Source organism: Hipposideros armiger, unplaced genomic scaffold (genome assembly GCF_001890085.2).
Source record: "Hipposideros armiger isolate ML-2016 unplaced genomic scaffold, ASM189008v1 scaffold_17, whole genome shotgun sequence".
NCBI lineage: Eukaryota > Metazoa > Chordata > Mammalia > Chiroptera > Hipposideridae > Hipposideros > Hipposideros armiger.
Genome location: NW_017731367.1, coordinates 5507447 through 5522612, shown reverse-complemented (window position 1 = coordinate 5522612; position 15166 = coordinate 5507447). Strand labels below are relative to the sequence as shown.

The 15166-nt window shown below is 53.6% G+C and overlaps 1 protein-coding gene across 1 annotated transcript in view; it reads right to left on the bottom strand.

Moving 5' to 3' along the window:
* The window catches only part of MLPH (melanophilin), a 35729-nt gene extending 22851 nt beyond the window's left edge, over positions 1 to 12878 (bottom strand). The window contains exons 1-7 of the mRNA XM_019628332.1: positions 12850 to 12878; positions 10581 to 10802; positions 10358 to 10470; positions 8232 to 8273; positions 7719 to 7790; positions 3663 to 3886; positions 3236 to 3391 (exon numbers count right to left, since the gene is read on the bottom strand). Of these exons, the coding sequence (XP_019483877.1) occupies positions 3236 to 3391; positions 3663 to 3886; positions 7719 to 7790; positions 8232 to 8273; positions 10358 to 10470; positions 10581 to 10802; positions 12850 to 12878 (858 nt within the window). The remainder of the gene's footprint in view (positions 1 to 3235; positions 3392 to 3662; positions 3887 to 7718; positions 7791 to 8231; positions 8274 to 10357; positions 10471 to 10580; positions 10803 to 12849) is intronic.
* Positions 12879 to 15166: the final 2288 nt, after the last annotated feature.

Below are 15166 nucleotides of genomic sequence, written 5' to 3'. Positions count from 1 at the left end.
GGACAGGCGGCCCCTTGGCGTGTGGATCTTTCTGTCCACACCTGGAGGGTTCTAGGCATCACCTGACTGACCCAACACTAGACACCCCTCCCCTCTAGCCCTTTGCAACTTGGTTCCCTTTAATTTCAGAAATCCTGCTGAAAGCATTTGTTGCTTTTTCTGCGACTCTGGGGAGGGCTCACCATCACTGAAGGGAAGTAAACACTTCAGACAGCCTCAGGGCTCAGATGCACCCAGAGAACAAAGCCCTGGGGAAGTGGGTGGGATGTTATTATTATTGTTTTGGGGGAGGAGGTGCATTGTTCTGTGGATATCTGAATCCTTGAAGGACAGAGAGGCAAAAGTGGGTGGGGATGGGGTAGCCCCTTGGGTGCGCTCCCACACCCCCCTCCTCCACCTTTCCTCTTGCTGGCAGATGGTCCCCTCGATTGTGCCACCATCCCCAAGGAAACAAGGAGCTGAGGGCTTCAGGAAGCCACACGCCTCTGCTCCTTTCTAGCTTGGCTGTCGGGGGTTGGGAGGTCCTACAGGCCACAGACAACCAGAGCTGCAGGTGCCAGGTTGCAGCTCAAGCAGGACCTGTGCCCCCAAGTGCTCTTGGATGTTGGTTTCATCATCCTGCTGTCCCTTCCACCTCCAACTGGGGTCTGCAGATCAGCCTGGACAGACCCCAGCCCTGCCCCAGTTCTGACCCGGTCCCGCCTGAGCCCAGGGCACCCCCAGAGTCCAGAGGTCCTACTGAAGTGGAGCACTGCTCTGGGTCTTGTACCCAAGCTGCCCTTTGCTGCAGGGGAGTGCCCTGTGTGTGCTAGGCACCGCCTCTGCTTCTGAAAATGGTCCTGTGAGGTGGAGAGTATCACCCCTTTCCAGGTGTGTGTGGGTGGGGATGGAGTCTCACAGACGTTCCCCAGACCAAGGTCACCCAGCTAAGGAGTAGAGTGACCACCTGTCCTGGTTCCGGGAAGGCCCCTGCGGATGCCAGATGCGCTGGTGTGATTCTTAATGGCAGCCTCTCCGACCCATAAGACCCCTACTAATAAGACAGGCGTCCAGACACACACACGCCAGGCCCGCCTGACTCAGTTCCTCTGCCCTGCCCTCCCGAGTCATGGGGTTCTGCCTTATTTCTGCAATAAGTACCCATCCTGAATACCTGAGGCCCCTAACTTGACTGCCCTGCACCCCACTTGTCCAAGCTGCCAGCTGGGTCTCTCCAGAGAGTCAAGCCCTGAGAGGATGTGAAGTTTCTGGATCTTGTGTCCCCTACCCCCCCTGGCTGTCCCACTGTGCGTCATGCCCCGATGCCTGGTCTGATACACAGCCATCAGACGCTGTTTCCCGGAGCCGTGTCCCTATCTCAGGCCTGAGTAGTTGTCGCTCAGTTACCCACTGACCTGGTGGGACAGAAACGAGAGCCCACTGACCTGCAGGCTGTCCCAGGCCACTGGGACTGAGGACAGGCTCAGGGGGTGACTGCACGGCTGGGCGGGGTCATCAGAGTCGGCCTCGAAGTCCAAGCTGTGAACAGGGAGCAGGCGCTTCTTCTTGGCCGGCACAGACTGGACAAGAGGAGGGTCAGGGTCAGCTGGATAGGGACGGCCTCTGGGCACGTCCACGTCCTGAGCCAGAAACTAACCGGACCCAGCCCGGAGGCCGCACCGAGGGCCCAGAGCCCACCCACCCATCACAGGGTCTTCACGCCCGGCTCCCTTACTGAGCAGCAGCCCCTGATGGGCACATGGCTTCTCAGAAGTGCCGAGGACACAGGCCCCAGTGGGCGGCAGCCTGGGGGGCAGGCAGGCCTCTGCAGGACTGCGAGGTGCCTCTGGCCCTTGGGGTTTTGGGCAGAGGAGGGAGCACCCGCTGGGGAGGCAGAGGTGGGCAGGAGCTCTGCAGACCTCCGGTTCCTTAGATGCAAGAACAGAGGTTTGGTTCTAAATCCCTCATGACGATTTTGATCCTCCAGGGGTATTCTGTCAGCTCAGTAAGTAGCACATATACAATTTTGTCTTGAAAAGATGTTTCCCACAGAGCAGCCAGGCAGCCCTGGTCAGTGTNCCCTTTGCCACCGTTCCCAATCACCCACCCCCACTGGCACCACCCTTGCTTTATCCCCTCTCTCACCTCCCCCTACAGGCCACTCCTCCCACAGTGGCCAGAGGAAGCTTCTGGAAACAGAAGCCCAGCCCCATCACCCCCATTCAGATCCCTCCCCAAATTCTTCTCTGTGGCTCCCAGGGCCCTCTGCAGCCTCCCTCCTTTCGGACCGGCTGCCCACACTCTCCCCCTCACCTGCTCCAGTGTCCGGGTTTTACTGCTGCTTCCTGAACACACATCAGGGCCCTTGCACGCGCTGCCACCCTCGTAATACCCCTTCCTGACTGCCTCACCTAAGCAGCCCCACCGAGCACTCTATTGAATGACCCTCACTTCCTGTCTGCACAGCTCTCTTCGGGATCTGAAATAACCTTCTGGTCCTTGGTTGGCTGTCTGTCTCGGCCCACTGAAAACGCAAGATCCGTGACGGCAGGGGCTGGGTCTTAGGTGGCCACAGCTGTGTCTTTTGTGTCCAACACAATGCCTGGCACATTCAGGAGTTTGAAAATGGTTTGCCAAGCAAGAAGGAATAAGTGAATGTCCTCATGCTGGTTGGCTCCCTCTAACATGCATGGCTCTGGTGACCTGCCCCGTCCCCCTGGGGACCGATGGCCCTTGCTGATGAGCAGAGGAGTGGGAATGGGCCGTGGGTGCCAGCTCCCCCTGAACACTGAGGGGCAGACCCTTTCTTCTCTGTGGGTTCCCAGGGGGAGGACAGAGCAGAACCCAGTCACCTTGGCTGTCCCTGGAGGCCTGGCTCTGTCCTTTGACCTTTGTATGTCACCAACACCCCACCCAAGCTCAAGTTCTGGGCCCACGCCTCGGCCAAAGGACGACCCAGAGTCCGGCCCCGAGCCCAGGGCCGCCCCGAAATCTAAGCCTGCTTCTAGAGAAGTCCCTCCTCATGGGGTGGGGAGTGGGGAATGCCAGCATCTTGCCACTGCGGCTACAAGCCCTGCCTGCCCCTCACCACAGCAAATGGGAAAAAGACAGGGGTGGTGGGCACTATTCCCACAGGGACCCCCAGCTCCTGAGCCCTTTGGGGGACCGTCCACAGCTGTCAGGCCTTCAGAGCCCTGCCACTGTCTATCTTGGGGAACCCGATGGGGCCGCTGTGCCCTGGGGCCGCTGGGGCTACCTCGCTCTCCGTCTGCTGAACCTCGGAGGCTGTCACCGCCACTCTGTCTTCCAGCTCGGACAACTCCTCGTCTGGGTTCCTGGCGGGCTGGACAGGGTCCTGAGGGCCTGGAGAATCCTTTTCCCATCTGTGCGTTTGGCCTGCAGTTGTGCACACCTGGAAAGGGGAGCACTGAGTGTGACCAGCAGCATGGGGGGCCTGCAGGTCCTCACCAACAGGGGCCTGATCCTATGATGCTCTTTTCTCTTCACCCCCTGAGCTGGTTAGCCAGGCGGTCAACCAGGGGCCAGGCATCCCTTGCAGCCCTTATCAGGGGCCCTTAGTGCCCACCAGGGCTTGGCTGCCTGCCCTGGGCGGGCTGCTGGCTTCGTGACAAACTGTTAGTCCCTGGCCTTTGTCTTGCTGAGACTGCTGGGGGTGGCCTCACCTCTGGGGCCGCCCCGGGGAGGTCCTCCACGGGGGTGCTCCTGTCCAGCTCTGCTCCGTCCTCCTCGCCCTCCTCCTCGGACGAAGCCCCCTGGTCACTGACGTTGCTGGTCAGCTTCTCCAGTTTCCTCTTCAGGGTCTCCTCCTCTGTGTCCGCATCTGTGGACTCGCCGGCAACTGGCCACTGAAAGGAGCAAGCGAGTGTGTCTGCCTTCAGTTGGTCGCCTGTAAGCACCATGCCCGGAGGCAGGGCTCTGGCAGGTGTCCCGTCCCCGAGCACACCTGAGGCTCCTGCTGGAGCCTTGGTCTCCATGCAGTCTCGATGCGGGCTTGCCCAACATGTCCACGCTGGGCCTGGCCTGGCCCTCCAGAACTGGCTTCTGTAGGGTGGGCCGTGCCTGCTGACCCTGACGTCACCCAGGGCCACCTAAGACCCACCGTTTGTTTATTTGTTTTTAATTATAGTTGACATATATTAGTTTAGGCATACAGCATAGTGATTCAACGTCTGTGTACCTTACAAAGTGATCCCCACAGGAAGTTTGTAACTGCCTGTTGTCTGTCACCATACATAGTTATTACAATGTTATTGAGTGTATTCTCTATACTGTACTTCACATCTCTGTGACTTATTGTATAATTGGAAGTTTGTACTTCTTAACACTCTTCCCCTTTTCTGCCCAATCCTCACCTCTCTCCCCTCTGGCAACCATCAGTTTGTTCTCTGTATCTGAGTCTGTTTCTGTTTTGTTTGTTTATTTTGTTCTCTATATTCACATATAAGTGAGATCACATGGTATTAGTCTTTCTCTATCTGACTTATTTCACTTAACATAATAACCTCTAGGTCCATCCATGTTGTAGCAAGTGGTAACATTTCATTCTTTTTTTATGGCCAAGTAATATTCCATGTATATATGTACCACTTCTTCTTTATCCATTCATCTATTGTTGGGCACTTAGGTTGTGTTCATATTTTGTTCATATAATGCTGCAGTGAACATAGGGGTGCATATATCTTTCCCAATTATTGTTTCAGTTTTCTTTGGATAAATGCCCAGAAGTGGAATTTCTGGGTTGTATGGCAGCTCTATTTTTAATTTTTTGAGGAATCTCCACACTGTTTTCCATAGTGGCTGCACCAGTTTGTAATCCCACTAACAGTGCATGAGGGTCCCCTTTTCTCCACATCCTCGCCAAGTAAGAGCTACCAGTTTTGAACGAGACGTTGAGCTTTCTTTGGTGGACATTTTCATAATGGGAGGACACGTCTTCCCTGCGTCTGTAAATTGGGTGACCAATACATTTCCTAGGGTTTTACACCCCAAAGCTGCCAAACCAAGACCACAGCTTGCACTATTTACACCTGGCCAGTACAGGTGTGCAGGGTCTGATGATTCAGGTGCACTGTTTACACCTGGTCAGTGCAGGTGTACAGGGTGTGACGATTCAGGTCTCTGGGTCCTTTCTGCTTCCACGTCAAGACTGCCGTTCACCACAACCATGCGGCCTCAGCCCCACCTAGAAATGCTGCGTCATCTCAGGGCTCTGGGGTAGGTTCCGAACTTGCATAGTGACAATGGCGCTTATGTCCACTGTCTATGGCATGTCTACACGTGCCAGGCATGGTGCCCACAGTCCCTCGCGCGAGCCCTGTGTTGACTTTGATAGAGATTATGTTCCCAGACGCCGGCTTGGGGCTGACCCAGAAGCACCCACAGAAGCAGTGTATCTGTGACTTTTGGAAAATTGCAAAGCTGTGAGGACATTGTGGTAATGTCTTCTGTGACACAGTGGGTGATACCCGTCATAACGTATCTCATGATTAGAGATATGCCATAAAAAACAAAAGTTGCAAAATTATCCAATTGCCTTTTACAGCCAAAATAACCCAACGGTGGGTGATGAGATTTAACCCCCCTGCCCTCCCCCAGCTCAGCTGAGGGCCGTTCCTTCCTTTAAAGCTGATTCTCAGGCTAGAAACCCTGGGGTCACCTGGCTCCTCTATCTCTTGNTATTGATGACTGCCATTCTGACAGGTGTGAGATGGTAACTCATTGTGGTTTTAATTTGCATTTCTCTGATGATTAGTGACATTGAGCATCTTTTCATATATCTGTTGGCCATCTGTGCGTTCTCTTTGGAATAATGTCTATTCAGGTCTTCTGCCCATTTTTAAATCGGATTGTTTGTTTTACTGGTGTTGTATGAGTTCCTTATATATTGGGGATATTAACCCCTTATCAGATATGTAATTCACAAGTATCTTCTCCCATTCGGTAGACTGTTGTTTTTTTTCCTTTTCGTTGTTTTGGTGGTTTCCTTTGCTGCGTAAAATGGTTTTAGTTTGATGTAGTCGCATTTGTTTATTTTCCCCCCTTTGTTTCCCTGACCCGAGTAGACATGTCCAGAAAGATAGTGCTAAGAGTTATGTGAAGGAGCTTACTGCCTATGATTCCATCTAGGAGTTTCATGGTTTCAGGTCTTACATTCAAGTGTTCAATGCATTTTGAGTTTATTTTTGCATATGGTGTAAAAAAGTAGTCCAGTTTTTCCAACACAACTTAATGAAGAGACTGTCACTTCCCCATTGTATATCTTTGCCTTTTTTGTCGTAGATTAATTGAACATGTTAGCAAGGATTTATTTCTGGGCTCTCTATTCTATTCCATTGATCTATGCCTCTGTTCTTATGCCTGTACCATGCTGTTTTAATAAGTGTAGCTCTGTAGTACAGTTTGAAATCGGGGAGCGTGGTACCTCCAACTTTGTTCTTTCTCAAGGTTTCTTTAATTCCCCTGGCTTACAGAATAGCTGATGTTCTCCAGGAGAACTCAATTCCGAAAGAGAAGGAAAGGAATTAAAGAGAGCATGAGTAGTAAGAAGCAGTCACCTTCCCAAGGTGCCGTTCTGGAATCAGTAGCTGGCTCTTTGCATCAGAGGCTGAAACAACCTCCTAGAAGCCTCGTCTGGCCCCCCCTCCACCTGGCCTGCTTCCAGCGCCATCATCCATCCTCGGGGGGCCCTGGAGGTTCTTCCTGGCTTGTAGGACAGCGAAATCCAATGCTGCTGGAATGTCAGTCAAAGACGGAGGCGCCCCTTTGAGCAAAGCCTCTGTTGTCCACCGTCTTTCCCCACACCCAGGGAAATGACGGCGCCCATGGGGCTCACAGCCCAAGCCCTACACTGGGCAGTAGACGAAGCGTAAGAGTGGCTGTTCTCTCACCCAAGTGTTGGCTCGAAGGCTATTCACAGAAAGAACATGTCCTCATGGCAGTGCCCCGCCTGGGACTTGATGGTAGGAAAGGGGCATTAAGTCAAATCCATCCTAAAGTCCCTTCTGATGCTAGTGTTGTTAATATCCCACTTTTGTACGTCTTTGAATTTTCAGTTCTTTGGCGCGCAGCACTGTCCTGCTGGGAAGCCAGGAATAACATCACACCCCGTACAGTAAACACACCAATCCCTAGTTCCTTGTCACACATGCCAGCTTCAGGGAGAGATTTATATCTGCCTGGGCCGAGTCGAAGGTGACCTGGTCTCCTCTTTCCTCCTCCTCAGGTTCCCAAAACAGCCTACAAGGCGGCCTGCCCCTCGGGAGCTCGGCCCCCGGAAAATTCCCTCCCACCCATTCAGAGGAAAGTCACAGACGAGGTTAATGCTGCCGGGAGCCCTGTTCCCTGGAATAAACACTCATTCCATTTGGAATGCCACGTCAGGACGTGCACAGTGGNCATCCATCCATCCATCCATCATCCATCCATCCTCTGCTTAACACCCAGACAAGACCCTCTGCTGATCTTACAAAGGCCTATCCAAACATCAGTTAGAACTGGTCCAAATCATAGCAGAAAACTAATGCTCTGCATCAACTGTATCAATGGTCACACCTGTAGGCATTCACCCTCCATTTACTGACCCCCTTTTAGGTGATCTGAGGACACTGGAGCTGTGGTGGGTAGAGGAGGCCTGGAGCTAAGTCATGTTCCCCCAAACAGACCACTTCCCCACAGCCTCATTTCACCTGCTGGTCGGCAGGCCCGGCCTCAGGCATGGCGGTGGGCAGTGAGGCTGAGCCCCAGGGTTCTCTGCCCTCCTGTCTTCTCCTCAAAGCACTTGGGCAACAGACCTGTAATTATTTTTATTCTCTGTGGACCGTGACAGCCTTGAGGACACACACCAAACCACCTGACAGAGGGCGCTGGGATGGGGACTGTCTGTACCGAGGGCATGTGGAAATGGGTTTCCAGGGGCCTGGGGTGTGTGTGACCTGTCAGGGTGGTGTCACTGCCCCCAGTGTGTGTGACCTGTCAGGGTGGCGTCACTGCCCCGACTATTGAATAGGAACAGCATCTCCACAACTCTTTTTGTTATCAACCCCTTACGTCTCCCCGTCCGCAGGGGACAGAGTTTGAGTGATGTTAACCCATCTATTGAGATCGAGCCATGCTTAAAAAACCCAAAGGATTTCCCATGTTGCTGAGAGATTTCTATCCTGGCAGAGGCTTCCTGGCCATTCCTGGTAAAGAGGTGGGAACAGAGGTAAACCATCTGAGCAAGAGGGACTTACTGTTGACGTCAGGCGAGCTATGTGCTGCTCCATTAGGCAAACCTACAACCAAAGAAAAGGTGCTGAGAAGAAAGACATCCGGGACAGGGTACTTCCCATCGGTCCACTGGGACTGTCCCACAGCGTGTGCCCTCTGCTGGGGGCCTTGGGGGAGATGCACCCTCCACTCTGAAGGCTCACTCAGAAGGCCCCCCGGTTGCCCCCACCAGCTGCACACTGTCAGTATTAGGCCCAGGCAGGGCCAGATTTCAAATCATTAACTTTAATCATTTCCTTTTTTTTGTTTGTTGGAATAATTTTTTTAGAGGCACAAGTTTCCCAGCTCTTGTGCTCTCTCCATGCTCCTGTTCTCAGGGTGCTGTGTTTACAGGTGTGGGCAGAGAAAATGGAGAACGCAGCCTCTGGGACACCCCTCCAGGGACCTGAGACGCGCCTCTGTGAAGCCTGGAGCCGTGGCTGGGAATCTGTGTTCCTGTTGTCTCACAGCGCCACCTCCTGGCCTTTGGCAGTGACAATTTTGAAGCTGGTGAGTTCAGGGTGGTGATGGCCCCTGCAGCTCCAGGCCTTGGCTGGGCATCAGATCCCTGCGACCTTTTGCATGACAGACTCCTGAGCCCACCCAGTCCCCAGCATCAATCAGCGCCTCCCAGGGTGAGGCCCAGGTCCTCCCGGTGCTGATGTGGCCTGTGGCTTCCTGCCCTGAGCGGCTGACTTGGGTTTGAGATTCTCAGATGCTTCCTAGTGTGGCTTCCTTGCCCTCACCCCTGAGCCCTGTGAGGGGCCGGACCAAGCTCCTGCTGCTGCAGGAAGACCCTTGGCTGGCTCCTGGCTGGCTGAGATGGCATGGGCTCTAGCCCGAGACAGAGATGTCAGTCTCTAAGAAGTAGCTTGGGGAAGAGGGGAGAAGAGCCCCCAAGAATAGGGTGACGGTCCCTCCCTGTGTTGCCAGGGCACTCCCAGTCACATCTGTTGTCTCAGCGTGGTTATCAGAAGGGCTGCTTTTACTCTTAAAAATGCACTGGTTTGTGGCGCCGGCCGAGTGGTTCATTGGTTAGGAGTTGGCTTGGGACGCCAGCTCTGAGCAGTAGGGTCACCGGTTCGGTTCCCACATGAGGGCCAGTGACGCTGCGCCCTCTTCAGCTAAGATGGTGAACAATAGCTTGACCTGGACCTGGGCTGTGGTGAGTCGCCGACGACAGCGTAGGTTGCAGTGGGGCTGCAGTGAGCTGCCGTGAGCTACGTGAGTGGCCGTCCAAGGGCTGGTGACTGATCTGCCTCAGGTGGGAAGAGTGCAATGATCACAATACCAACATGGGCCAGTGAAGTGACATACTCCACAACTAGACTGAAGAACAAAAGGACAGCAATTTGCCTGTTCCCCTTCCCTGATTCCCCAGTGCTGTTCCCTCCCCCAATTTTCCAATAAAATCTTTTTAAAAAATGCAATGGTTTGGATGACTTATATGCATCCCTCTAAGAAGCCCCATCACTCCCTGGTCTGCTGCCCCAGGTGCTAAAACCATCACAGGTTAGGGTGCTTCTCAGTGATCTCTGTCCTAAACTCAACACTGTGCTAAGATGCCTCAGAAACACCTGCGCCAGGCCCATGGCGCACCTGAATGCTCTGGGGGTGGCCATGGCCAACTTCTGCTCCTGCCTACCAACTTGGAGCTTTAATGGACACAGGATGCAAACAAGTAAGGCACCAGAGGCCTGGGGGAGAGGTTGGGACACAGTGGGGCACCCCAACGCAAGAAGCACAGCATCTGCTCTGCACATTCTGGGGGCACTGGCCTCAGTCCTTCGATGGAGACCCTAGACACTGGCTTGGTAGGCTGTGCTCCGAAATGCTTGGCCAGGCTTAATGACAGAGCCTGGGACTCAATAGTGGGGGTGTCAACATGCAGGCCTTTGGACTTCCCAGGGGGCTGGGCCAGGTCAGGCCAGGGGTGCAGGAGTTTGCAGCTCACACAGCAAGCAGCCAACCTCATAAAAAACAGCAGAAACAGGGACTGACAGACAGGTGCTCGCGCACACTTTCCAAAGGGTTCTGCGGTCCTGAACCATTAAAACACGCCTGGGAACCAAAAGACCCGCGCCCCCCCCCACCTCTGCCCACTCCTCACCTCCTGTCGGCAGCCGCCCACAGAGGGACCGGATTACTTTGGCACTGCCAAACCGCTTGAAGCGGGCTTTCACATGCCCGTAGTACCACTCCAGCGAGCCCATCTTCACGACTCTGCAGAGAGACGGAGCTCAGGCCCGTGGCACTGCCGTGGGTGACACACAGGCGTGCGTGACTGCCACACACACCTGCCCCACCGAAGGGACACGCTGGCCCCGGCTCACCTGGCCAGGTGGCAGGGGTCGCAGAGCCAGCCCGGCTTCTCTGGGTGGGCGTGGCTGCAGCCTTTGCAGATGAAGAGGTGGCAGTTTAGGCATTGCCTTTTGGGGCTGTCAAGGAGCTGGTAGGGCTGCAGGCAGTGGGCACAGCGGCTCTCGTTCAGACGGGCCGTGTTGGAAACCAGCTCCCTCTGAGAGTTTTCCTTCTTAATTCTGCCCTTCAGCCCCCTTAGGAGAAAACAAACAGGAAATATATTGGATGTCTCGTTTTTTGCAACAGGCTTTAAATAGGTGTGTGCACACAAGGGGCCTTTTTCATATGCAGAAAACAGTGACAAAAAGTCAGAAAGGCACCCACAGGCAGCCTGTGCCCCTTGTAGCACCAACCCGAACCCCCACTCTGTCTCTCGGGGAGAGACCAGGGAGAGACCGACGGCATGGGTCCAAACGGGTGCAAGGTGGGCAGACTGGGGTTGAAATACATTATCTTTACAGACATGGAGTTGCATCTAAACACCTCCGTGACTGTTTATAATTGGACATTTTTCCAGGCTGTGTGCTCATGACTGTCATTCATTGTTAAAGGGCCACGAACCACAAAGGTTCTGAATCCCAGGCTGGGACCGTTCCCGCCGCTGCCCACACAGCCTCACGTCACTCAGTGTAACGGAAAGAGGGTGGACAGGGGCCCAAAACCCACGTTCTTCCCCAGCTCTGAGCTGAAACCCTGAGTGTCTGCGATGTGGAACTAAAGCTTAGAGACCGCGCTCAGGTGCCCTGGTTAGCTGGGGAGTCATCAGTCATTAGTATCCAGTGTCTAATCTCCCTCAGAAGGGTAGGGGTTGGTGGCTCTAAAGGCCCAGCAGAGGTGGGGCCAGCTGAGTCCTGGGGGATGCAGCCAGGTCAGATGATGTGGTTATCTAGACCAATCTGTTCCCAGTGTGATTGTTTAAGAGGAGGTGAGAGGAGAGAAAATGTAAGCGGTTGATGGGCGGGTCAGAGCAGATCGCAGAGAATGCAGAGGAAAGGGCCACGGAGATGGTGGGCCGGGTGAGGCCGATGCTCTCTGCTGTGGGGCCCTGGTCTGCCACTTCCATGTGCTACCACGGCCTGAGTTAATGGCCTTGAGCTGAGGACAACACCAGGTAGGCTGGCACCCCACTGAGAAAGCCAACAGGTCACTGCACCGTCCTAGAGCCCTCACAGAAGCCTGAGGGCACAGCCAGATGGCGTTTCCTTGACAAGTGGTTTGGGGTCTCTCCCAGCAGGGGAGCAGTGGAGCTGAGTCCCCAGCTTTGTCGCCCCATGGCTAGCACGGCTTGGGCTTGGAGAGTGTCCAGAGCAGGAATCACCCAGCACCTGCAGCCCCAGGAAAACCACCGTTCTTCTTCCTAGACGGTCAGGTTTTCAGCAACACGGCTTCCTGGTGAACCTGCCAAATCGGACCGACTGGAAAGCGTACCCGCAGCTAACGAACACAGTCCTTTTGTTCTATCTCAGAGAATGTCGGCCAAATGTAATATTTTAGTTTTAAGTGAGATCAAATTAATACATTCTTAGTGACGCAAAGTAGACAGACACTAGGTGCCCCTGTCTTCTGAGAACTCTGCACCTGTGCTGTCTGACGGGGACACCCCGAGCGTGGTGAGGCTTCAGACAATGGAGTTATTCTGAGAGGCATTGGGTGACCAATGCTGGATGAAAGTGGACGAAAGTGACTGCACCTCACTGATGCCCCTCCCCCCGACTATTCATTAAAATACTGAGGTTGGAAAACCAAGGTAAAGTGGCCAAGTGGTTGTAGGAATCTAGGGGGGACACTGTCCCCACTGAGTACAGTCTAGATAAAGCTGCATCGACAAGGTCAAGTCTGTGCTTCAAACAGAGGAGCACAGAGCACCTGCAGCCAAGTGGGAAGGGTCCGGGCGCCTCCATTTCGGCTCTTGTCATATATGCACCAGCCATTAGACCTAGAGGCCAGCCCTCCACTGGGCGGGGTCCTGTCCAGCCTCTCTCCCAGGGAGTGCCCCCCGTTCCCTGTCTGAGCAGGGCTGTATCCACCCATCACGGCGGGAAAAGATGAGACCTGTGTCAGTGCAGCCCTGGAGAGTCCTGGGGCGGTGGCTGGGGACTCACATATTTCAGGAGCAGAATTTGGAGGAAAGGAAAATGATGCTCTGCTTCAGATCCTGTAAAATATAATTTCTGTTCTTCACAGCTGGAGAACAGAGAGGGAGGGAAAAGGAGACCCAGTGCTGGCCCAGCAGAATAGCACCAGATGATGTCTGCCAGCTGCAGGCACATCGCCCCGACCTGGGGTTTCAGGTCAGGAGGAGGTGAGCAGATCCAGCAGAACCCGCACGCCAACACCGGGTCGACCAGATGTCGTCCCACTGCAGCCGCCTCAGTGGGGAAACGCCTGACATGCACCCACAAGTTAGAGTCACCTTCAGGAACAGAAGTGACTCGAATGTGACTCAGAAACAGAAGAGAACTTGACATAAGTCTGCTTGGTGTGCTAATTGGGGCCGGCGAGGGAAGAGCAGGAGCTAAAGAAGAAACCAGGTCGGGATGGAAGGGCCACGTTCATTGAGGTGGGAAGAGTTGGCTAAAATAAAGATGGAAAGGAATTAAAATGGACACCGGGCAGGAAAATGGGCAGAATTTCCATGTGGGACGTTAAGTCCAGTGATTTAGAATAGTGGATTTCCAGGTGTGATCCAGGGACCCGTAGAGGGTCCTACGACCCTTTCAGAGGGTTGACAAGGTCAAAACTATTTTCATAATAACACTACGATGATATTTGCCTTTTTTGACCTTTGACACCTGCACCAATGATGCAAAAGCAACAGTGGGCAAAACTCTTAGGGCCTGAGCACAGACCAAGGGAAAGGAACAGAAGGTTCCAGTGGTCACTCTATTCTTTGCCACAAAAGTGGAGCATGTCTTTGATGACATGTGTCCTTGATTAAAGGTATGTCCTTGATGAAATAGTAAAAATTATCATGTTATTAAACCTCGATCCTTGCATACCTGTCTTTTGAACATCCTGTGAGATGGAATGAGACATGCACATAATGCCCCTCTACACATCGATGTGCCACTTGTTTCTTCATGAAAGGAACCGGCAGTTGTCTGAGTTCCAACTAGAAAGTTTTCCCCTGAAACATCATTGTTTACTGAGAAGAATAACTGAGAGATAGGCTAGTCTGAGTTGCCTATCAGCTGTTGTCTCAAAAATGTTTGTCAGATATTGTCTCGAAAGTGAATGTAGAGAAATTGGTGTGAGAGATGGAGACGAGACAGAAACCCACACCACATCCTCCTCTGCCATCTGACTTCCTGGTCGCCCGGGGGCACCAACCTGAGAGCTGTGACTGGAGGACTCAGCAGAGTGGAGGCTGACACCCTCTGTTCTCAAGGGGGGTTAATGTCTTCTGAGCAAAGGCTGATCTGATGCAAGGAAACCCCTTTTGAGGCAGAAAGAGGAGGTGAAGGACCGGGGAACGGAGACGAGGCCTGAGGTGGCGTGAAGTGGTCAGGCCCCTTGTGATGACAGTGGGCCACCTGGAAACCCCAGGGTCATCTCCCCACGTCCACGTCAGCTGATAATTGCACCTTCAATCTTAATTCCCCTTTGCCATGTACCCTAACATTCTCACAGGTTCAGGGGGGTCAGGACATGGACATCTTTGGGGTCACATTATGCTGTCAGAGTTCTGAGGGGAAAGGGAGTGAGGTCTCAGTCCCAGCTGAGAGATTCCCAAATATAAAACCCACACCCCATGCCACCCCTGAGAGAACAGCATGAAGATGTACTCCGGAGGCCCGAGAAATGAACCTCAAGTCTGGCCCTACAGATGGGGACCGAAGCGCGAGAGAACCAACGAGTCACAGAACGAAGGGACCAAACTGTCCGAGGTACTTGCTGGAACAGGACAAATAACATAACTGAAGAGCCATTCTGTGGATCAAGTCCCAAGTGGTGGGATAAATATTAGGAATCACAGTGAGGGAAACGGAAGCTTATTCAAGTCCTCTGAGGCCATCCGAGGCGAATGACCAAATGGTGATGATAACGATAAAGAGGAAGTCCACGGTCACGTGAGAACGACAGGCCACGGAGAGAGCCTCACCAAAGCCTCCTGAGCGATCTTGGACCCAAGTTAATTTCCTTCCAGGGCTGGCAGCTGGCTTCCTGTTTCTGTGCCTGTGTGTTCAGCTCTGGAGCTGTGTCTGTGCTGCCAAGTGGCCCGGCTGGGGGTGACTTCAAATCTATTATTATTGCTGTTATCATTATTTTTAAGGCCAGGCTTGGTTCTCCCATGTCTCACGCCGGGAGATCCAACATAGATTTTTCTGGGGATTCGGGTCTGTTTGCAGAAACCGCAAGCTCGCACACCACCTGTTTGTCTTTCTGGGGGAGGTTCTCAGGCCTAATATTTGATTTGTGGGACGTGCCCCTTAAAGCAGCGCGTTCTGTTTAGGCAAGCTGCAGTCCTCGCCCAGGGACATGAGTCACCGGCGGCTTGGGCTCCAGGGCCATTCTCCCTGGGGGTGAGGAATACGCAGGAATTTCCATCATGAACACA